Below are 25,738 nucleotides of genomic sequence, written 5' to 3'. Positions count from 1 at the left end.
TTACTCTCATGGGTGCTGCATTGGCGGCGTTGAGCATGGTACTGTGATATGTTATGATCAAAGATGGCGTGGGAGGCTGGCTGAATGGGAAAGTTATTAAAATAGGGGTGGCTAGGCATACAAGATGGGAGATATTGCTAAAATTATGACATGAAATGGTAGAGGACTGAATAATCATACAAAAAGTCAGTGCTGACATACCTGAGGCAATGAGGGGTGAATATTGCTCTGTTACTGGAGACACATTTGAATGAGGATAAAGAATGCAAATTGAATAAAATACGAAGGGGCCAAATGATGAGGGAGGTAGTAATCACAGCAATGCCAACATCAGACAGGGTTATCAGATTGAGCATCGTATCATCCTCTGTCCGTGATTAACTTGGATATCAAAATATTGAGCTGGGCACTGGCAAACTGACTCCCCAGGGTAAACAAGAATATTGTGCACACTGACCACTGCAGCTTAATACCACACCACAGTAGCACTCAAAATCAGAGAAGACTTACACAGATGATGCATTTTGTGGCAGTCACGGAGGAGTAGTATATGCTAGCAGCGCTACATAAAAACAAAGCGTTCAAAACATTTGGCTAGGAGTACATGCTGGAGGTCTTCAAGAAAATGGGATTTGGGCAGACATGGCAAGGTTGGTTACAAGTTTGGAGCACAGGATTGTTGCTTGCCAAACTGGCCTGCAATGACACAAAACCTTTCGGAGCCCCCAAACAAACCTCCATGAGGTACCCAAACCACTCACAAAGTGGGCGAGATAAATAACAAGATCATCACATTGACTAATGTTGCAAATGAAATGACAAGAACGCTGTGAAATAATCCCAGGTTGAATGAGAAACAGAAATTGAGGAAACGTGAAGCTAATACAGGTTGAACACCACCCACACTGTATTGAGAAAGGGTCACCTCAGGTACAAAATAGAATAAGAGTGATGAATGGCATGCCTACTACACTGGACAGCTCTACTATAATTGCTTTCAACTATCTCATGCCACTGCCGTATACGCTGACCACTGCTGATCTCTCTGGTTGTACATGGGAAGTCTTATTTGGACTAAAAGAAAATCGATATTTTATTTTAAAAATGTACGAGAGCGGACCACTAGCTACATCATCGTGGTTCTTACAAGGCAATCTATAAAACGGATAAAGAGTTTTGTATATCATGACACCCAATTACAATGCTGATTGAAAACCATGCTATTTGAGATCAATCATTCATTAATACCAACCTCATTCTTTTGAGTACCATCATCTATAATTTTGACTGCCTTGTACTGCTGGGCCCACTCTTCAAACTTCGGATTATACTGGTGATTGGTCTAAATAAAGAGAAAAATAAACACAATATTATCATATCTTGGACATATGTTCATAAATGCATGCATGCATTCACTATTAAAAAAAACAACTTCTTGACTCATCCTGAACGTAAACTCCAGAACAGGACAGATGTAGTACATCAACCAACTGGCAGGGGTGAGAGGGTGTTGAATCATGAAGAATAGGATTTACACATATAAATTACACAATTACGCAATGTACAAGGTTATCACTTTGAAGTTATTCACACATATTCCTCTGCAAACCACCTACAACAGTGATGTATGTGCCTTACTTATGGGACTCACAGACATTGAAAACATGTACCTATTTTCCCAACCGTTTACGTAGTGGGTCGCGACACTGCTCGTCATACTAGCAAATAGCCCCAAAGAATTCTGGATAATGTAGTGGCAGCGGTGAGTACGCCTATGCCACGAGTATGTGAAATAATGCCATCCCTGGACACGTGTTTCGAGGTAATTGCCTCTCGTCAGCAGGGAGCAGGTAGGTATGCGGGGTGCCAAGTAGACTGCCAAAATATATAGGTAAAGTACCTTTCAAGGCGCGCAGGTGCAGACACCAGGCTCGTCAGCCCAAAGTCGCTCGAAAGAGCTTTAAATAGTTTACGTAGTGGGTCGCGACACTGCTCGTCATACTAGCAAATAGCCCCAAAGAATTCTGGATAATGTAGTGGCAGCGGTGAGTACGCCTATGCCACGAGTATGTGAAATAATGCCATCCCTGGACACGTGTTTCGAGGTAATTGCCTCTCGTCAGCAGGGAGCAGGTAGGTATGCGGGGTGCCAAGTAGACTGCCAAAATATATAGGTAAAGTACCTTTCAAGGCGCGCAGGTGCAGACACCAGGCTCGTCAGCCCAAAGTCGCTCGAAAGAGCTTTAAATAGTTTACGTAGTGGGTCGCGACACTGCTCGTCATACTAGCAAATAGCCCCAAAGAATTCTGGATAATGTAGTGGCAGCGGTGAGTACGCCTATGCCACGAGTATGTGAAATAATGCCATCCCTGGACACGTGTTTCGAGGTAATTGCCTCTCGTCAGCAGGGAGCAGGTAGGTATGCGGGGTGCCAAGTAGACTGCCAAAATATATAGGTAAAGTACCTTTCAAGGCGCGCAGGTGCAGACACCAGGCTCGTCAGCCCAAAGTCGCTCGAAAGAGCTTTAAATAGTTTACGTAGTGGGTCGCGACACTGCTCGTCATACTAGCAAATAGCCCCAAAGAATTCTGGATAATGTAGTGGCAGCGGTGAGTACGCCTATGCCACGAGTATGTGAAATAATGCCATCCCTGGACACGTGTTTCGAGGTAATTGCCTCTCGTCAGCAGGGAGCAGGTAGGTATGCGGGGTGCCAAGTAGACTGCCAAAATATATAGGTAAAGTACCTTTCAAGGCGCGCAGGTGCAGACACCAGGCTCGTCAGCCCAAAGTCGCTCGAAAGAGCTTTAAATAGTTTACGTAGTGGGTCGCGACACTGCTCGTCATACTAGCAAATAGCCCCAAAGAATTCTGGATAATGTAGTGGCAGCGGTGAGTACGCCTATGCCACGAGTATGTGAAATAATGCCATCCCTGGACACGTGTTTCGAGGTAATTGCCTCTCGTCAGCAGGGAGCAGGTAGGTATGCGGGGTGCCAAGTAGACTGCCAAAATATATAGGTAAAGTACCTTTCAAGGCGCGCAGGTGCAGACACCAGGCTCGTCAGTCCCAAAGTCGCTCGAAAGAGCTTTAAATAGTTTACGTAGTGGGTCGCGACACTGCTCGTCATACTAGCAAATAGCCCCAAAGAATTCTGGATAATGTAGTGGCAGCGGTGAGTACGCCTATGCCACGAGTATGTGAAATAATGCCATCCCTGGACACGTGTTTCGAGGTAATTGCCTCTCGTCAGCAGGGAGCAGGTAGGTATGCGGGGTGCCAAGTAGACTGCCAAAATATATAGGTAAAGTACCTTTCAAGGCGCGCAGGTGCAGACACCAGGCTCGTCAGCCCAAAGTCGCTCGAAAGAGCTTTAAATAGTTTACGTAGTGGGTCGCGACACTGCTCGTCATACTAGCAAATAGCCCCAAAGAATTCTGGATAATGTAGTGGCAGCGGTGAGTACGCCTATGCCACGAGTATGTGAAATAATGCCATCCCTGGACACGTGTTTCGAGGTAATTGCCTCTCGTCAGCAGGGAGCAGGTAGGTATGCGGGGTGCCAAGTAGACTGCCAAAATATATAGGTAAAGTACCTTTCAAGGCGCGCAGGTGCAGACACCAGGCTCGTCAGCCCAAAGTCGCTCGAAAGAGCTTTAAATAGTTTACGTAGTGGGTCGCGACACTGCTCGTCATACTAGCAAATAGCCCCAAAGAATTCTGGATAATGTAGTGGCAGCGGTGAGTACGCCTATGCCACGAGTATGTGAAATAATGCCATCCCTGGACACGTGTTTCGAGGTAATTGCCTCTCGTCAGCAGGGAGCAGGTAGGTATGCGGGGTGCCAAGTAGACTGCCAAAATATATAGGTAAAGTACCTTTCAAGGCGCGCAGGTGCAGACACCAGGCTCGTCAGCCCAAAGTCGCTCGAAAGAGCTTTAAATAGTTTACGTAGTGGGTCGCGACACTGCTCGTCATACTAGCAAATAGCCCCAAAGAATTCTGGATAATGTAGTGGCAGCGGTGAGTACGCCTATGCCACGAGTATGTGAAATAATGCCATCCCTGGACACGTGTTTCGAGGTAATTGCCTCTCGTCAGCAGGGAGCAGGTAGGTATGCGGGGTGCCAAGTAGACTGCCAAAATATATAGGTAAAGTACCTTTCAAGGCGCGCAGGTGCAGACACCAGGCTCGTCAGCCCAAAGTCGCTCGAAAGAGCTTTAAATAGTTTACGTAGTGGGTCGCGACACTGCTCGTCATACTAGCAAATAGCCCCAAAGAATTCTGGATAATGTAGTGGCAGCGGTGAGTACGCCTATGCCACGAGTATGTGAAATAATGCCATCCCTGGACACGTGTTTCGAGGTAATTGCCTCTCGTCAGCAGGGAGCAGGTAGGTATGCGGGGTGCCAAGTAGACTGCCAAAATATATAGGTAAAGTACCTTTCAAGGCGCGCAGGTGCAGACACCAGGCTCGTCAGCCCAAAGTCGCTCGAAAGAGCTTTAAATAGTTTACGTAGTGGGTCGCGACACTGCTCGTCATACTAGCAAATAGCCCCAAAGAATTCTGGATAATGTAGTGGCAGCGGTGAGTACGCCTATGCCACGAGTATGTGAAATAATGCCATCCCTGGACACGTGTTTCGAGGTAATTGCCTCTCGTCAGCAGGGAGCAGGTAGGTATGCGGGGTGCCAAGTAGACTGCCAAAATATATAGGTAAAGTACCTTTCAAGGCGCGCAGGTGCAGACACCAGGCTCGTCAGCCCAAAGTCGCTCGAAAGAGCTTTAAATAGTTTACGTAGTGGGTCGCGACACTGCTCGTCATACTAGCAAATAGCCCCAAAGAATTCTGGATAATGTAGTGGCAGCGGTGAGTACGCCTATGCCACGAGTATGTGAAATAATGCCATCCCTGGACACGTGTTTCGAGGTAATTGCCTCTCGTCAGCAGGGAGCAGGTAGGTATGCGGGGTGCCAAGTAGACTGCCAAAATATATAGGTAAAGTACCTTTCAAGGCGCGCAGGTGCAGACACCAGGCTCGTCAGCCCAAAGTCGCTCGAAAGAGCTTTAAATAGTTTACGTAGTGGGTCGCGACACTGCTCGTCATACTAGCAAATAGCCCCAAAGAATTCTGGATAATGTAGTGGCAGCGGTGAGTACGCCTATGCCACGAGTATGTGAAATAATGCCATCCCTGGACACGTGTTTCGAGGTAATTGCCTCTCGTCAGCAGGGAGCAGGTAGGTATGCGGGGTGCCAAGTAGACTGCCAAAATATATAGGTAAAGTACCTTTCAAGGCGCGCAGGTGCAGACACCAGGCTCGTCAGCCCAAAGTCGCTCGAAAGAGCTTTAAATAGTTTACGTAGTGGGTCGCGACACTGCTCGTCATACTAGCAAATAGCCCCAAAGAATTCTGGATAATGTAGTGGCAGCGGTGAGTACGCCTATGCCACGAGTATGTGAAATAATGCCATCCCTGGACACGTGTTTCGAGGTAATTGCCTCTCGTCAGCAGGGAGCAGGTAGGTATGCGGGGTGCCAAGTAGACTGCCAAAATATATAGGTAAAGTACCTTTCAAGGCGCGCAGGTGCAGACACCAGGCTCGTCAGCCCAAAGTCGCTCGAAAGAGCTTTAAATAGTTTACGTAGTGGGTCGCGACACTGCTCGTCATACTAGCAAATAGCCCCAAAGAATTCTGGATAATGTAGTGGCAGCGGTGAGTACGCCTATGCCACGAGTATGTGAAATAATGCCATCCCTGGACACGTGTTTCGAGGTAATTGCCTCTCGTCAGCAGGGAGCAGGTAGGTATGCGGGGTGCCAAGTAGACTGCCAAAATATATAGGTAAAGTACCTTTCAAGGCGCGCAGGTGCAGACACCAGGCTCGTCAGCCCAAAGTCGCTCGAAAGAGCTTTAAATAGTTTACGTAGTGGGTCGCGACACTGCTCGTCATACTAGCAAATAGCCCCAAAGAATTCTGGATAATGTAGTGGCAGCGGTGAGTACGCCTATGCCACGAGTATGTGAAATAATGCCATCCCTGGACACGTGTTTCGAGGTAATTGCCTCTCGTCAGCAGGGAGCAGGTAGGTATGCGGGGTGCCAAGTAGACTGCCAAAATATATAGGTAAAGTACCTTTCAAGGCGCGCAGGTGCAGACACCAGGCTCGTCAGCCCAAAGTCGCTCGAAAGAGCTTTAAATAGTTTACGTAGTGGGTCGCGACACTGCTCGTCATACTAGCAAATAGCCCCAAAGAATTCTGGATAATGTAGTGGCAGCGGTGAGTACGCCTATGCCACGAGTATGTGAAATAATGCCATCCCTGGACACGTGTTTCGAGGTAATTGCCTCTCGTCAGCAGGGAGCAGGTAGGTATGCGGGGTGCCAAGTAGACTGCCAAAATATATAGGTAAAGTACCTTTCAAGGCGCGCAGGTGCAGACACCAGGCTCGTCAGCCCAAAGTCGCTCGAAAGAGCTTTAAATAGTTTACGTAGTGGGTCGCGACACTGCTCGTCATACTAGCAAATAGCCCCAAAGAATTCTGGATAATGTAGTGGCAGCGGTGAGTACGCCTATGCCACGAGTATGTGAAATAATGCCATCCCTGGACACGTGTTTCGAGGTAATTGCCTCTCGTCAGCAGGGAGCAGGTAGGTATGCGGGGTGCCAAGTAGACTGCCAAAATATATAGGTAAAGTACCTTTCAAGGCGCGCAGGTGCAGACACCAGGCTCGTCAGCCCAAAGTCGCTCGAAAGAGCTTTAAATAGTTTACGTAGTGGGTCGCGACACTGCTCGTCATACTAGCAAATAGCCCCAAAGAATTCTGGATAATGTAGTGGCAGCGGTGAGTACGCCTATGCCACGAGTATGTGAAATAATGCCATCCCTGGACACGTGTTTCGAGGTAATTGCCTCTCGTCAGCAGGGAGCAGGTAGGTATGCGGGGTGCCAAGTAGACTGCCAAAATATATAGGTAAAGTACCTTTCAAGGCGCGCAGGTGCAGACACCAGGCTCGTCAGCCCAAAGTCGCTCGAAAGAGCTTTAAATAGTTTACGTAGTGGGTCGCGACACTGCTCGTCATACTAGCAAATAGCCCCAAAGAATTCTGGATAATGTAGTGGCAGCGGTGAGTACGCCTATGCCACGAGTATGTGAAATAATGCCATCCCTGGACACGTGTTTCGAGGTAATTGCCTCTCGTCAGCAGGGAGCAGGTAGGTATGCGGGGTGCCAAGTAGACTGCCAAAATATATAGGTAAAGTACCTTTCAAGGCGCGCAGGTGCAGACACCAGGCTCGTCAGCCCAAAGTCGCTCGAAAGAGCTTTAAATAGTTTACGTAGTGGGTCGCGACACTGCTCGTCATACTAGCAAATAGCCCCAAAGAATTCTGGATAATGTAGTGGCAGCGGTGAGTACGCCTATGCCACGAGTATGTGAAATAATGCCATCCCTGGACACGTGTTTCGAGGTAATTGCCTCTCGTCAGCAGGGAGCAGGTAGGTATGCGGGGTGCCAAGTAGACTGCCAAAATATATAGGTAAAGTACCTTTCAAGGCGCGCAGGTGCAGACACCAGGCTCGTCAGCCCAAAGTCGCTCGAAAGAGCTTTAAATAGTTTACGTAGTGGGTCGCGACACTGCTCGTCATACTAGCAAATAGCCCCAAAGAATTCTGGATAATGTAGTGGCAGCGGTGAGTACGCCTATGCCACGAGTATGTGAAATAATGCCATCCCTGGACACGTGTTTCGAGGTAATTGCCTCTCGTCAGCAGGGAGCAGGTAGGTATGCGGGGTGCCAAGTAGACTGCCAAAATATATAGGTAAAGTACCTTTCAAGGCGCGCAGGTGCAGACACCAGGCTCGTCAGCCCGAAGCCTGCTCCCTGCTGACGAGAGGCAATTACCTCGAAACACGTGTCCAGGGATGGCATTATTTCACATACTCGTGGCATAGGCGTACTCACCGCTGCCACTACATTATCCAGAATTCTTTGGGGCTATTTGCTAGTATGACGAGCAGTGTCGCGACCCACTACGTAAACTATTTAAAGCTCTTTCGAGCGACTTTGGGCTGACGAGCCTGGTGTCTGCACCTGCGCGCATTGAAAGGTACTTTACCTATATATTTTGGCAGTCTACTTGGCACCCCGCATACCTACCTGCTCCCTGCTGACGAGAGGCAATTACCTCGAAACACGTGTCCAGGGATGGCATTATTTCACATACTCGTGGCATAGGCGTACTCACCGCTGCCACTACATTATCCAGAATTCTTTGGGGCTATTTGCTAGTATGACGAGCAGTGTCGCGACCCACTACGTAAACTATTTAAAGCTCTTTCGAGCGACTTTGGGCTGACGAGCCTGGTGTCTGCACCTGCGCGCATTGAAAGGTACTTTACCTATATATTTTGGCAGTCTACTTGGCACCCCGCATACCTACCTGCTCCCTGCTGACGAGAGGCAATTACCTCGAAACACGTGTCCAGGGATGGCATTATTTCACATACTCGTGGCATAGGCGTACTCACCGCTGCCACTACATTATCCAGAATTCTTTGGGGCTATTTGCTAGTATGACGAGCAGTGTCGCGACCCACTACGTAAACTATTTAAAGCTCTTTCGAGCGACTTTGGGCTGACGAGCCTGGTGTCTGCACCTGCGCGCATTGAAAGGTACTTTACCTATATATTTTGGCAGTCTACTTGGCACCCCGCATACCTACCTGCTCCCTGCTGACGAGAGGCAATTACCTCGAAACACGTGTCCAGGGATGGCATTATTTCACATACTCGTGGCATAGGCGTACTCACCGCTGCCACTACATTATCCAGAATTCTTTGGGGCTATTTGCTAGTATGACGAGCAGTGTCGCGACCCACTACGTAAACTATTTAAAGCTCTTTCGAGCGACTTTGGGCTGACGAGCCTGGTGTCTGCACCTGCGCGCATTGAAAGGTACTTTACCTATATATTTTGGCAGTCTACTTGGCACCCCGCATACCTACCTGCTCCCTGCTGACGAGAGGCAATTACCTCGAAACACGTGTCCAGGGATGGCATTATTTCACATACTCGTGGCATAGGCGTACTCACCGCTGCCACTACATTATCCAGAATTCTTTGGGGCTATTTGCTAGTATGACGAGCAGTGTCGCGACCCACTACGTAAACTATTTAAAGCTCTTTCGAGCGACTTTGGGCTGACGAGCCTGGTGTCTGCACCTGCGCGCATTGAAAGGTACTTTACCTATATATTTTGGCAGTCTACTTGGCACCCCGCATACCTACCTGCTCCCTGCTGACGAGAGGCAATTACCTCGAAACACGTGTCCAGGGATGGCATTATTTCACATACTCGTGGCATAGGCGTACTCACCGCTGCCACTACATTATCCAGAATTCTTTGGGGCTATTTGCTAGTATGACGAGCAGTGTCGCGACCCACTACGTAAACTATTTAAAGCTCTTTCGAGCGACTTTGGGCTGACGAGCCTGGTGTCTGCACCTGCGCGCATTGAAAGGTACTTTACCTATATATTTTGGCAGTCTACTTGGCACCCCGCATACCTACCTGCTCCCTGCTGACGAGAGGCAATTACCTCGAAACACGTGTCCAGGGATGGCATTATTTCACATACTCGTGGCATAGGCGTACTCACCGCTGCCACTACATTATCCAGAATTCTTTGGGGCTATTTGCTAGTATGACGAGCAGTGTCGCGACCCACTACGTAAACTATTTAAAGCTCTTTCGAGCGACTTTGGGCTGACGAGCCTGGTGTCTGCACCTGCGCGCATTGAAAGGTACTTTACCTATATATTTTGGCAGTCTACTTGGCACCCCGCATACCTACCTGCTCCCTGCTGACGAGAGGCAATTACCTCGAAACACGTGTCCAGGGATGGCATTATTTCACATACTCGTGGCATAGGCGTACTCACCGCTGCCACTACATTATCCAGAATTCTTTGGGGCTATTTGCTAGTATGACGAGCAGTGTCGCGACCCACTACGTAAACTATTTAAAGCTCTTTCGAGCGACTTTGGGCTGACGAGCCTGGTGTCTGCACCTGCGCGCATTGAAAGGTACTTTACCTATATATTTTGGCAGTCTACTTGGCACCCCGCATACCTACCTGCTCCCTGCTGACGAGAGGCAATTACCTCGAAACACGTGTCCAGGGATGGCATTATTTCACATACTCGTGGCATAGGCGTACTCACCGCTGCCACTACATTATCCAGAATTCTTTGGGGCTATTTGCTAGTATGACGAGCAGTGTCGCGACCCACTACGTAAACTATTTAAAGCTCTTTCGAGCGACTTTGGGCTGACGAGCCTGGTGTCTGCACCTGCGCGCATTGAAAGGTACTTTACCTATATATTTTGGCAGTCTACTTGGCACCCCGCATACCTACCTGCTCCCTGCTGACGAGAGGCAATTACCTCGAAACACGTGTCCAGGGATGGCATTATTTCACATACTCGTGGCATAGGCGTACTCACCGCTGCCACTACATTATCCAGAATTCTTTGGGGCTATTTGCTAGTATGACGAGCAGTGTCGCGACCCACTACGTAAACTATTTAAAGCTCTTTCGAGCGACTTTGGGCTGACGAGCCTGGTGTCTGCACCTGCGCGCATTGAAAGGTACTTTACCTATATATTTTGGCAGTCTACTTGGCACCCCGCATACCTACCTGCTCCCTGCTGACGAGAGGCAATTACCTCGAAACACGTGTCCAGGGATGGCATTATTTCACATACTCGTGGCATAGGCGTACTCACCGCTGCCACTACATTATCCAGAATTCTTTGGGGCTATTTGCTAGTATGACGAGCAGTGTCGCGACCCACTACGTAAACTATTTAAAGCTCTTTCGAGCGACTTTGGGCTGACGAGCCTGGTGTCTGCACCTGCGCGCATTGAAAGGTACTTTACCTATATATTTTGGCAGTCTACTTGGCACCCCGCATACCTACCTGCTCCCTGCTGACGAGAGGCAATTACCTCGAAACACGTGTCCAGGGATGGCATTATTTCACATACTCGTGGCATAGGCGTACTCACCGCTGCCACTACATTATCCAGAATTCTTTGGGGCTATTTGCTAGTATGACGAGCAGTGTCGCGACCCACTACGTAAACTATTTAAAGCTCTTTCGAGCGACTTTGGGCTGACGAGCCTGGTGTCTGCACCTGCGCGCATTGAAAGGTACTTTACCTATATATTTTGGCAGTCTACTTGGCACCCCGCATACCTACCTGCTCCCTGCTGACGAGAGGCAATTACCTCGAAACACGTGTCCAGGGATGGCATTATTTCACATACTCGTGGCATAGGCGTACTCACCGCTGCCACTACATTATCCAGAATTCTTTGGGGCTATTTGCTAGTATGACGAGCAGTGTCGCGACCCACTACGTAAACTATTTAAAGCTCTTTCGAGCGACTTTGGGCTGACGAGCCTGGTGTCTGCACCTGCGCGCATTGAAAGGTACTTTACCTATATATTTTGGCAGTCTACTTGGCACCCCGCATACCTACCTGCTCCCTGCTGACGAGAGGCAATTACCTCGAAACACGTGTCCAGGGATGGCATTATTTCACATACTCGTGGCATAGGCGTACTCACCGCTGCCACTACATTATCCAGAATTCTTTGGGGCTATTTGCTAGTATGACGAGCAGTGTCGCGACCCACTACGTAAACTATTTAAAGCTCTTTCGAGCGACTTTGGGCTGACGAGCCTGGTGTCTGCACCTGCGCGCATTGAAAGGTACTTTACCTATATATTTTGGCAGTCTACTTGGCACCCCGCATACCTACCTGCTCCCTGCTGACGAGAGGCAATTACCTCGAAACACGTGTCCAGGGATGGCATTATTTCACATACTCGTGGCATAGGCGTACTCACCGCTGCCACTACATTATCCAGAATTCTTTGGGGCTATTTGCTAGTATGACGAGCAGTGTCGCGACCCACTACGTAAACTATTTAAAGCTCTTTCGAGCGACTTTGGGCTGACGAGCCTGGTGTCTGCACCTGCGCGCATTGAAAGGTACTTTACCTATATATTTTGGCAGTCTACTTGGCACCCCGCATACCTACCTGCTCCCTGCTGACGAGAGGCAATTACCTCGAAACACGTGTCCAGGGATGGCATTATTTCACATACTCGTGGCATAGGCGTACTCACCGCTGCCACTACATTATCCAGAATTCTTTGGGGCTATTTGCTAGTATGACGAGCAGTGTCGCGACCCACTACGTAAACTATTTAAAGCTCTTTCGAGCGACTTTGGGCTGACGAGCCTGGTGTCTGCACCTGCGCGCATTGAAAGGTACTTTACCTATATATTTTGGCAGTCTACTTGGCACCCCGCATACCTACCTGCTCCCTGCTGACGAGAGGCAATTACCTCGAAACACGTGTCCAGGGATGGCATTATTTCACATACTCGTGGCATAGGCGTACTCACCGCTGCCACTACATTATCCAGAATTCTTTGGGGCTATTTGCTAGTATGACGAGCAGTGTCGCGACCCACTACGTAAACTATTTAAAGCTCTTTCGAGCGACTTTGGGCTGACGAGCCTGGTGTCTGCACCTGCGCGCATTGAAAGGTACTTTACCTATATATTTTGGCAGTCTACTTGGCACCCCGCATACCTACCTGCTCCCTGCTGACGAGAGGCAATTACCTCGAAACACGTGTCCAGGGATGGCATTATTTCACATACTCGTGGCATAGGCGTACTCACCGCTGCCACTACATTATCCAGAATTCTTTGGGGCTATTTGCTAGTATGACGAGCAGTGTCGCGACCCACTACGTAAACTATTTAAAGCTCTTTCGAGCGACTTTGGGCTGACGAGCCTGGTGTCTGCACCTGCGCGCATTGAAAGGTACTTTACCTATATATTTTGGCAGTCTACTTGGCACCCCGCATACCTACCTGCTCCCTGCTGACGAGAGGCAATTACCTCGAAACACGTGTCCAGGGATGGCATTATTTCACATACTCGTGGCATAGGCGTACTCACCGCTGCCACTACATTATCCAGAATTCTTTGGGGCTATTTGCTAGTATGACGAGCAGTGTCGCGACCCACTACGTAAACTATTTAAAGCTCTTTCGAGCGACTTTGGGCTGACGAGCCTGGTGTCTGCACCTGCGCGCATTGAAAGGTACTTTACCTATATATTTTGGCAGTCTACTTGGCACCCCGCATACCTACCTGCTCCCTGCTGACGAGAGGCAATTACCTCGAAACACGTGTCCAGGGATGGCATTATTTCACATACTCGTGGCATAGGCGTACTCACCGCTGCCACTACATTATCCAGAATTCTTTGGGGCTATTTGCTAGTATGACGAGCAGTGTCGCGACCCACTACGTAAACTATTTAAAGCTCTTTCGAGCGACTTTGGGCTGACGAGCCTGGTGTCTGCACCTGCGCGCATTGAAAGGTACTTTACCTATATATTTTGGCAGTCTACTTGGCACCCCGCATACCTACCTGCTCCCTGCTGACGAGAGGCAATTACCTCGAAACACGTGTCCAGGGATGGCATTATTTCACATACTCGTGGCATAGGCGTACTCACCGCTGCCACTACATTATCCAGAATTCTTTGGGGCTATTTGCTAGTATGACGAGCAGTGTCGCGACCCACTACGTAAACTATTTAAAGCTCTTTCGAGCGACTTTGGGCTGACGAGCCTGGTGTCTGCACCTGCGCGCATTGAAAGGTACTTTACCTATATATTTTGGCAGTCTACTTGGCACCCCGCATACCTACCTGCTCCCTGCTGACGAGAGGCAATTACCTCGAAACACGTGTCCAGGGATGGCATTATTTCACATACTCGTGGCATAGGCGTACTCACCGCTGCCACTACATTATCCAGAATTCTTTGGGGCTATTTGCTAGTATGACGAGCAGTGTCGCGACCCACTACGTAAACTATTTAAAGCTCTTTCGAGCGACTTTGGGCTGACGAGCCTGGTGTCTGCACCTGCGCGCATTGAAAGGTACTTTACCTATATATTTTGGCAGTCTACTTGGCACCCCGCATACCTACCTGCTCCCTGCTGACGAGAGGCAATTACCTCGAAACACGTGTCCAGGGATGGCATTATTTCACATACTCGTGGCATAGGCGTACTCACCGCTGCCACTACATTATCCAGAATTCTTTGGGGCTATTTGCTAGTATGACGAGCAGTGTCGCGACCCACTACGTAAACTATTTAAAGCTCTTTCGAGCGACTTTGGGCTGACGAGCCTGGTGTCTGCACCTGCGCGCATTGAAAGGTACTTTACCTATATATTTTGGCAGTCTACTTGGCACCCCGCATACCTACCTGCTCCCTGCTGACGAGAGGCAATTACCTCGAAACACGTGTCCAGGGATGGCATTATTTCACATACTCGTGGCATAGGCGTACTCACCGCTGCCACTACATTATCCAGAATTCTTTGGGGCTATTTGCTAGTATGACGAGCAGTGTCGCGACCCACTACGTAAACTATTTAAAGCTCTTTCGAGCGACTTTGGGCTGACGAGCCTGGTGTCTGCACCTGCGCGCATTGAAAGGTACTTTACCTATATATTTTGGCAGTCTACTTGGCACCCCGCATACCTACCTGCTCCCTGCTGACGAGAGGCAATTACCTCGAAACACGTGTCCAGGGATGGCATTATTTCACATACTCGTGGCATAGGCGTACTCACCGCTGCCACTACATTATCCAGAATTCTTTGGGGCTATTTGCTAGTATGACGAGCAGTGTCGCGACCCACTACGTAAACTATTTAAAGCTCTTTCGAGCGACTTTGGGCTGACGAGCCTGGTGTCTGCACCTGCGCGCATTGAAAGGTACTTTACCTATATATTTTGGCAGTCTACTTGGCACCCCGCATACCTACCTGCTCCCTGCTGACGAGAGGCAATTACCTCGAAACACGTGTCCAGGGATGGCATTATTTCACATACTCGTGGCATAGGCGTACTCACCGCTGCCACTACATTATCCAGAATTCTTTGGGGCTATTTGCTAGTATGACGAGCAGTGTCGCGACCCACTACGTAAACTATTTAAAGCTCTTTCGAGCGACTTTGGGCTGACGAGCCTGGTGTCTGCACCTGCGCGCATTGAAAGGTACTTTACCTATATATTTTGGCAGTCTACTTGGCACCCCGCATACCTACCTGCTCCCTGCTGACGAGAGGCAATTACCTCGAAACACGTGTCCAGGGATGGCATTATTTCACATACTCGTGGCATAGGCGTACTCACCGCTGCCACTACATTATCCAGAATTCTTTGGGGCTATTTGCTAGTATGACGAGCAGTGTCGCGACCCACTACGTAAACTATTTAAAGCTCTTTCGAGCGACTTTGGGCTGACGAGCCTGGTGTCTGCACCTGCGCGCATTGAAAGGTACTTTACCTATATATTTTGGCAGTCTACTTGGCACCCCGCATACCTACCTGCTCCCTGCTGACGAGAGGCAATTACCTCGAAACACGTGTCCAGGGATGGCATTATTTCACATACTCGTGGCATAGGCGTACTCACCGCTGCCACTACATTATCCAGAATTCTTTGGGGCTATTTGCTAGTATGACGAGCAGTGTCGCGACCCACTACGTAAACTATTTAAAGCTCTTTCGAGCGACTTTGGGCTGACGAGCCTGGTGTCTGCACCTGCGCGCATTGAAAGGTACTTTACCTATATATTTTGGCAGTCTACTTGGCACCCCGCATACCTACCTGCTCCCTGCTGACGAGAGGCAATTACCTCGAAACACGTGTCCAGGGATGGCATTATTTCACATACTCGTGGCATAGGCGTACTCACCGCTGCCACTACATTATCCAGAATTCTTTGGGGCTATTTGCTAGTATGACGAGCAGTGTCGCGACCCACTACGTAAACTATTTAAAGCTCTTTCGAGCGACTTTGGGCTGACGAGCCTGGTGTCTGCACCTGCGCGCATTGAAAGGTACTTTACCTATATATTTTGGCAGTCTACTTGGCACCCCGCATACCTACCTGCTCCCTGCTGACGAGAGGCAATTACCTCGAAACACGTGTCCAGGGATGGCATTATTTCACATACTCGTGGCATAGGCGTACTCACCGCTGCCACTACATTATCCAGAATTCTTTGGGGCTATTTGCTAGTATGACGAGCAGTGTCGCGACCCACTACGTAAACTATTTAAAGCTCTTTCGAGCGACTTTGGGCTGACGAGCCTGGTGTCTGCACCTGCGCGCATTGAAAGGTACTTTACCTATATATTTTGGCAGTCTACTTGGCACCCCGCATACCTACCTGCTCCCTGCTGACGAGAGGCAATTACCTCGAAACACGTGTCCAGGGATGGCATTATTTCACATACTCGTGGCATAGGCGTACTCACCGCTGCCACTACATTATCCAGAATTCTTTGGGGCTATTTGCTAGTATGACGAGCAGTGTCGCGACCCACTACGTAAACTATTTAAAGCTCTTTCGAGCGACTTTGGGCTGACGAGCCTGGTGTCTGCACCTGCGCGCATTGAAAGGTACTTTACCTATATATTTTGGCAGTCTACTTGGCACCCCGCATACCTACCTGCTCCCTGCTGACGAGAGGCAATTACCTCGAAACACGTGTCCAGGGATGGCATTATTTCACATACTCGTGGCATAGGCGTACTCACCGCTGCCACTACATTATCCAGAATTCTTTGGGGCTATTTGCTAGTATGACGAGCAGTGTCGCGACCCACTACGTAAACTATTTTCCCAACCCTAGGATTGCACAATATTCACAATCAGAACAGTATGCACGGCTCGGTTTAGAAAATTATGTAGGCTTTTACGGTTTCCCTTCTACTAATTATTAAAAATAAAAATGACATCCCTTACAACACTCTTCCTGCTAAAATTGGTGCACTGTCCCAGTCTGTAAAAACAACATGCATCTGCTGTATGCGGCGGCATGAGTAAATGTACCAGGTGTATTTGCAAAACTTTGTGAATACCCAAAAAGTTACTTCTTGGAGGACGAACAACCAATTTGCATTTTTCACCACTCCCCAGACTATTTCATGGGTATGTCCCCACAGTGCAAATTTAAGTCAAAAGGAAAATGTGTGTGCTGTGTACCCACACTGCATACCACATACACATTTAGGTCTTATTACGGTTCGCTTTTGTTAATCATGAGTATGTCAATACCACAAAAATATATGTCAATTTTAAATCTAGCAATTGTGTTAATAATAAACTACATAGAAAATGCAGAAAGAACCCAAGTTTCCCCAAGGAACATTTACTATAGAAGTCTGTATTTTAAGTGCACTGCACGAGACATGCAAGTAAGTGTTTAGTTTTTAGATGCTAAGCACCAGTGTAATTATGGTAAACAACAATCAATAAATCTCTTCATGAGGCCAACTGTATATGCAGGGCACCCAAATAGTACAAGAGTAGAAGTTGAAAGATATTCACCACCAGAGAGAAATTTCGATTAAAAGCCTGTTCCATACTCACCTAATCACTGTAGGAGGAGAACAAATGGATATCACGTCTTGTCAAGCTCTCCATCAAAAGACATCATGCTTGGGGAATGTGGGTAATGGTTAAGGTATGCTGTTGAAGTAATTAGTAGCTATCATGCAATGCTGTCAAATTCTAGACGTTTCTCCCAATTTGCAGGAGCTATTTCACCCTAGATTATGCATTTCAGTTCTAAAGTGGAAAATATGCATCCATGTTTAGTGGAGTTACTAGGATTTGATAATTGTTTTGACAAAACATTTTGTAAAGTAAGTATTGTTGGGCTTATCTTCTAATTTATAGTATCTGTTGAATTCTCTTTGGAGATTATGCATTGCTTTTTTGGTTGCTGCTGCTGTTTTTGGAGAATTCCGAAACACTGCTGGGAAATTTAGGGTTGTTCTTTATTGGGAGAATATAAAGATATTGCGGAGCATCTTTGACCATGCCTTTTCAAATATGGGTATACATTTGTAAACTTTTAAGTACGGCCTTTTAAAGAGGTCCTGATGAAGGGTAATTTCGTACCCGAAATGCATTGAGGATTATGTTTTCCCGGTAGCTTTGAACTACTTGAATTTTGAAAAAAGATAATCTCATGACTACAATGAAGATTATAATACGGATGGATTATCATCAATAAATTGTTTATTCTCAAATTACAGCCTGCACTTTGATCATATCATTGCAACATCGTTGCCTTTACAGGTTGTGCTACAAGAGGGACACCACTCAATCTTGATTGGTGCAACTGACGCTAGTATTTCCACGTCTTGGTTTAGAGGACGACTCCTCTTCAGCACGCCTAAAAATATCAACCTTTTAAACTATTGGATTAACCCTTGGTGTGCGTGGTATTCTACATTGAACAATATAGACTGTTTACCATGACAGAATTTCCTGGTGAATCACAGAATTCATGTCCTCTATGTTATAGACTAAACATCTGTTTTGCGCATCTCAAGACCTACATCGATGCAATACAATAAACTTTTCCTAGGAAAGTCACGTTATACTCGTCCCAGGTGAACAACAGAATGGCGTGTAAGGGCCTTATTAAAAGTTTGGTAGACAGGGTAAACCACAAAAAATGTGGCATGGTACACTGTCTTCTAAACTTTTGGTTCCTGCGCTCTCCTAAAAATGGGATGGGGGGGGGGGTTGCCATGTTTCTGACAGCAGAGCCTATGCTGGTTCTGCCAGCAGAAACCTTTGACTACCGGACACTGGACTGTCGGTCAATGGACATCAGACAGTAGTCGTTAATTAGGGTGGCCGTTCCAAAGTAATTTTGTCCTATTCTGTCCTGGGCTGCCAGGAAAGGCCTGGCTGTCCCAACAGAAAAACGTCTCATTGAACCACTCCACCCACCCCCACTCCTCTGAGGGGAAAAACTGCCAGCACATCAGCCCATTCATTTTTTGTCTTTCAATAACATACTCTTGTCGCCATGCTCAATGCATCCGCACATCTGAGTTTCAGTGCTTTAGGCAAAGCCGCCTTGGAGGCAATCCTGCTGAAGGCATAAAGGATTCCACCTGATGGGCAGAGATCCCTAAACATGGCAGGCTGTACTCCACCAGAGCAGCAGCTTAATTAAATGTAATAAATTATAAGGTAAAATATTTGCATATATTTTGAGAGTAACTATAGGATGCATGCTTTTTTAATGGAAGGCCGATTACACGTTGGCACTAGATATACAGTATTTCTCCAGCGACTTCTAAACATTAATATTAGTTATTAACATTTTGCTGCCAATTACAATTGAAAATCTAAGCTCTTTGTAAACTTAGCTACAGATTTTGCTCTTACTGGTAACTTTGTATTCCTACTTTTAAGTACTGTTTCAGTAAGATGATGAATATAGAGTCCTTTGGCATAAGTCTGCCTAGAACTGTGTGTACGCCTTAACAGTCATCCCTTGTAGTGTTAACGTACATATCTATCAGAGTTTCCTAGTTTTCAGCCAGCTGGTGATTTTTAAGTCAGACTAAGCCTTAGTCAGTTGGTGGCTACAACTAAATTCAGCTAAATTCGTGTTTTGTATAATTGTTACTAATTTAAGGTGTTGATGAATAAATACCTTTCTTATTAACCCTAATAATAGAATTCCACAATTTAAGTGTTTAATCAACTATAAAAACGTGCCAATCCGCAAACAAAACAGCAACCCAAACACTAGACAACAACACAACAACACTTCATTAATCAAGAGATAAAAGGAAGAAATTAGAAGAGGGAAACCCACAACTAGGTAAATGTCGCAAAAGCCGCTTGTTTCAAAGGCAGCCATCCAGTGTGAAATAAGAGGAAGGTGTCCAATGGGAAGCAAGGGTTTGGGGGTCCCAAGCAAATGCTTGAATTCATCGCCTCCCTTTTGCAGATCTTTTAGAAGTCTTGTCCCGTAGCCTGCACCTAGGATGATGACTTTCATTCTCGGCTTGTTTCTACAAAACACAAAAGGAACCGTGTTGGTATGTTCATACTGTACCTCCATACAGCTACCTTTTAGTTTTCATTACAAGATGCTTAATGGGGCGCAGGGCTATCCAAAGAACGGAACCAATGACAACAGGTACGTCTATAAAATATGTCAAAAAATGAGAATGAAAACAGATAATGGAAGGTTTTCAAGCACAATTCTAAAGCAAGCAAACCTGTAAAACCTGTAAAAAAAAGAGTCACTAGGACTAGAATACATGGTTGAAAAAAAACACCACTCCTTTTTCAATCTAAAAAAAAGCTAAAGAACCAACACCACAGCGCATTCCTGAGTCCTCATTGTTTTAGTCACAATAGCTCTGGTAACACAATCATAAACTCACCTCTCATAATGGGACCTTTTCCGACGTTGGTCCGACCGGCTGAATTTGATTTAGCCAGTCGGAATTGAAACTGACCGGCCATTCCTGTTTGCTTCTAACGGGCTCAAGGAACCAGCCCGTAATCCAAATGGACGGCAGATTACGCCCTCTAGATTACAATGCATGCTTTCCAGCAGGGTTTCCATGCTGGCCTTTGCACATGGAAACAGTGTCGGAAGGCGTGTTTGGGGGCCCCTTGAAGGGGCCCCCAAACACCCCTTCCAGGGGCCCCCAGGTGGCCGAGGGGGCACCTTCGGTGCCCACCCTGTTAATCCCTGCACCCTATGGCTGGCAACCTGAGGTGCCTGCCAAGAAGTGCAGGGATTAAAACCACCTCACATTTCCCTATGGGAGCATGTACTATGGCCGGTTTACGTCCGTAACACATACTTCCATAGGGAAATGTCGGAATACGGCTGCACCATGTGTGGTCGCATCATAATGAGGTGGTCGGGACCGCCGACCGGAAGTCAGTCGGTTCAGTTTCTGAGGTGATGGAAGCAAGACCACCTGGAAATCGTAATAGTCTCCAATGTGTGAACAGCCCACAAGGAATCAGAAGCACATGGGCTTCTGACAGATTGATGATGACCTTGGAAACTGATTAGGTTTTATTTAGGTAGATGATAAAACTAAGAAAGTCTGACACACTTTTCATAAGTCATTACACTTTAATAAAAACCAGACTACACATTGCTTGCTACAAATTCCAGTCTTAAGTCTCGCGAGAGGAACAGATGGTGTATGAACCCCAGGCTTAGCGTCATAGCGTTTTTCAGGAGCTGCCATCCAGCTACATGTCAGTGCTAGAGCAAGAAGGCCTGTCTGAGCAGACATTATTTAAGTTTCAGTATGTTTTCTTGGGGATATTAGCAACAGATTTGCACAAAGAAACTGCTTTAGCAGATCACATTACCCCCACACAAGAGGTTAAAGTAACGTGATAGGTGTGAGAAAAAGATATGGTTTTGTTTTGTTTTTTAAACGTACAAATTCACTGAAAAAAATAAACAAAGGTTAAAGTGACAACATTAAAGTTTTGAACCAAAAAAACACAGAAATTCACCAGTTAAATTGCGCCTGCGCCATGCACTGCTAATGACCTCACATATTACATCACTCATTACATGTTTTATGACATCACTGATGACATCTCAAATAACATATTTGATTACATCACTAATGAGTATCAGAGCCAGAATGGAACCTCGCCTGTGTATTTATCCAAGAAGAGTGTAGTTTTGCACAAAATGGCTACGCTACCTCGTTGAGTATATGTCTAGTGCATATTCTACACTACACCTGCATTTAGGACCACAAGGTTATGTCTGCAGCCCCCCTCCCTTAACCTATTATGGCCTAGGGAACCCCATTCCCGGGCACTACCTTTAAAATAGGTGGGTCCCCTGTGCCCACCAGGGGCACCCACCAGCAACAAGTAGGAGGCTACGGGGAGACCCTCAGAGCCCCCACAGGTTAAGCCTGCTTCCCGCATGGTGCGAGAGTTGGCATTGATCCTGCCTAGAGGGAACAGCTATTTATGCGTCCGGGAAGCAATATCTTGTTCTGTTTCCCTGCCCGCGCTGATGATGGCTGAAAAACGGAATACAAGTCTGCTCCCAGCCGACGGGACCATTTTTAAAGATCCTGCTAACTCGACTTTGTTTGCTTCCGCTTGGCGCTTAGAACACAGGAGCAAACACAAGTTGCGCAGCCTGGTGCAGGCAGGGAAAACACTGTGTACTGAGACTGGGCTCCCTGGTACCCAGCAATTGAGCAGGCTCCATAGAATGGGGTCCCTGGTGCCATTAAAGGCTCAGGGAGGGGGCCATATGCCCCCTTCCCTATTTTAAAAAGTGGCTGCCTGGGGGATGGGGTCCTCAGGGCCTTTTAACTGCTCGCGGAAAGGGGTGGGGTGGCCCCCCCTTCACTTAAAAAATATATTGGGCCCCAGGGGATGGGGTCCCCAGGGCTGAATAAAGCTTGGGAAGAGGGGCCCCATATTTATTAATTTAGGCCCTGGAGGATGGGGTCTCCGGGCCAAATACTACTAATAATAATTAATTCATTAATAATAAATAATTGGCTCAGAAGATGGGGTCCCCAGTGCCGAAATCAGCTCGGGAAGGCGCGCCACGATCCCCACACCCTTTAATTAAACAATGCTGCCCCATGTAGCCATTTTATTTGTTTGCTGTGATCCCAAGAGACTCCCACGGTATTGCGGCAAAAATTGAAATTATTAAATAATATTGGCCCTGGGGGCATCCCCCTGGGTCCCCCTCATGGCATTTAGGGCGGGCAGGCTATCCCTACTCTGCCCCTTACATCTTTTTTATTTTTTAATTAAATGTTCAGGACAGGTGACTAAGTCCCAGAGTCCTGTAATGGCTGCCAGCAACATTTTTCCCATGTTGCTGGTAGCCAGTCTGAACGCTTGCTCCCACAGGAGTCCCACGGGAGGGAGATGGCCCAAGGGAAAAAAAATCCCTTGGCCAATCAAAATGCTCTGTTTTTGAAAATTGGACTCAAGGGACTTTTGCAAGCGTCCCTCGAACCCAATCGTCCAGATACACAAATATTTTTTAATCTTAATTTCTCAAAAACAGCTGAACCAATTTACACCAAATCACAAAAGCACAATATGTGGACAAAGATCTAGCTTCCTTCCAAATTTGTTGTAATTGCGTTCACCAGTTTTTGCTGTAGCCCTGCCTAAAGAATTCTATAGAAAATGCATGGGGATTTTACGATTTGGGACCCTTTTTTTTCCTCGGCCCCCCCCCCCCCCCCCGCTTGATGGATCACCATGACATTTTTCATGCACAAACAAATTAATTATTTAGAAATGTTCATGGAGATTCGTCAAACTGTGCCAAAGTTATTAGCAACACAAAAAACGCATTTCCTTTGGAAACGCTGGCCTAACTAGAACTACCTGGGATATAGATAGGCATATACATTATACATATATATTATACATTGAACGTACTCGCATATGAAAGTAAAACTGCAATGTCCCCGGAATAAGAACGGTATAATGGGACATCGCATTGCAGTAATTACATAAACACAGAGATTCCGCTTTCAAAAAAGGTGCATTATGGGCATTGCAGTATCTATAGAACTAAAGGAGAATTGAGTAGTTCTAGATGGCTTATAAAGTCATGTGACATCACTACTAACACATTGATAGCCCACTTGTGATCAAGGCTCGAATGAGCTGATACGTATTAGAAAGAATTTATGGACTTGAAAGCAAGCTGCCAAATTGCTGTTTGGAAATAAAGCACCTGTTATTCTAAAGGTCTGGTGTGGCATGCTTCTTTGCTGGGGACAAGGAAGGGTGTTTGGATGTAGGCGGGGAACTCTGTCCCAGTGCACTGAGGCCGCACTGTGGAGGTTGGAGCTCTGACACAGAGTAATTGTTATTTGATATTGAAGGAGGGAGCCTGACCCACCCACTTAATACATCAGGTTTGAGAGGTACGTGAATTGACCCAACATTTAATGGAAGGTGCAGCGTGGCAAGGGAATATGAAGGGACAGGGTTTCCTTCATAATGGGTTCGAGGGATATGGATGCTGAATGAGGTTAACAAGCATGTGGCAACATGGCATTGTTTAAAGCTGGATAATCTGCACAATGAAGGTACTCGCATAATCTGTATAATGGTAAATCGAATTGCAGTAATTACATAAACACGGATGATCCGCTTTCAAAAAGAGGTGCACTATGGGCATTGCAGTATCTATAAAACTACAGGAGACTGGAGTAGTTCCTCATGGCGTAAAGTCATGTGACATTACTGCTAACACATTGATGGCCGACCTGTGATCAAGGCACGAATTAGCTGAAACGGATTAGGAAGGATTTATGGACTTGAAAGCTTACTGCCAAATTGCTGTTTGGAAAATAAAGCACCTGTTATCCTGAAGGTCTGGTGTGCTTGTTTGCTGGTGACAAGGCAGGGTGTTTGGAGATAAAGTTATATATTTATCTTAAGTGTATGGAAAGAATTCTGTCGTCCGCCCTAGCACTCCTAGAAAAATAGGTGAATAACTCGGGCTCCATTCAAGACATCTTGTTGGCCATCTTGAAAGTGCTGATGGGTTGTAAGGATGAGGGGGTGCTCACCAATGAGGCTCGTCAAATAGCAATAAAGGCGGCTCAAGGAAAGCTGGTTCTCATGGATCATGGACCACCTGTTGTGTCCCCAAAGATCCAGGTGTCTGATGGCGCGCCTGATCACCCAAGCTCTTGACCGGGGGACACAAGCAGTAACCCCCAAGTTATGTCTGTGGCAGTTCCAATCAAGAAGCCGCAAAACGTGAAAATTCCCACCTTTGATAAAAAATCTTTTTGACTTGAGTTCCCCTAGCCTTACAGCTTCCAGTTCATCGGGGAAGGCCTCTTGTCCCAGGTTTGAGGCTTTTCCTATATTCAAACCTCACGGCTGGGCTACAACAAGCTCGGCTGTCCCTACAGAACCTATCCATTCCAAAGGAAAATCCAAAGCAAAGAAACAGTATCTGCGAAAAAAGAACAAACAGAGAATTTCCAATAAAAGTGCAAGAAAACGATGCTTTCAAGAATTATAAGATCACTGAGCCACCACTACTAAGACCTCAGGGGATACTTCAATGAATTCCCATTGTAGCACGTGCATTTCTGGTACTAAGGGGGGGCTCAGCTGTAAAGATGGTTTATTGCCCCATAATAAATCCTTGGCTAGTAAAGAATCAAAATTACTCAGAATTGAACTAGCTTCCATTAAACAGGTGTCTAGGGATCTCAACCCCAGTGTTGCCCCAAAGGTTACTACGAACGCCATACACTCCAGTGGAAACATCCTTTCAAACCCTTATGTCTCCGCAGATACTCTTAGGTTAGATTTCATGGCCCTATTTGACTCTGATTTAATTGTGAAGCATTCTTTTTTAGGACTCGCCTGAGCCAGCGCATGCGCTGTCGGAGAGACATTTAGTTAGAGCTTTTAAAAGTGCTGCCACACGGCCTGGCGCTTGCGTTCACGCGAGCAGCCTGCAGCTTTCAGCACCCGAGGCGCCATCTGGAGCTTTCACTTTTTCCGCTGCTGTGCGCGCACCACTCGTGTGTTGCCGCCAGCTCATATCCCTTCCAAAATCTCAGAACACGTACAAATGTGCAAGACATTTCTCCAAGAACGGTTACTGACAACCCTCTGCACCTTCTGCTCCTCCGCCAGAAGTGGTGCGTTTCCCGACAAGCTCATTTTCCTGCCATTGTTGTCACAGCAT

The 25,738-nt window shown here is 47.0% G+C and overlaps 1 protein-coding gene across 1 annotated transcript in view; it reads right to left on the bottom strand.

Moving 5' to 3' along the window:
* Positions 1-25,738, bottom strand: part of LOC146858038 (uncharacterized) — a 271,763-nt gene that overhangs the window by 122,624 nt on the left and 123,401 nt on the right. Inside the window, exons 2-3 of the mRNA XM_085648815.1 lie at positions 19,844-20,042; positions 1,253-1,342 (exon numbers count right to left, since the gene is read on the bottom strand). Of these exons, the coding sequence (XP_085504941.1) occupies positions 1,253-1,342; positions 19,844-20,029 (276 nt within the window). The 5' untranslated portion in view covers positions 20,030-20,042. The remainder of the gene's footprint in view (positions 1-1,252; positions 1,343-19,843; positions 20,043-25,738) is intronic.

Source organism: Triturus cristatus, chromosome 3_2, assembly GCF_964204655.1.
Source record: "Triturus cristatus chromosome 3_2, aTriCri1.1, whole genome shotgun sequence".
NCBI lineage: Eukaryota > Metazoa > Chordata > Amphibia > Caudata > Salamandridae > Triturus > Triturus cristatus.
This window is presented reverse-complemented; position numbering and strand designations above follow the sequence as displayed.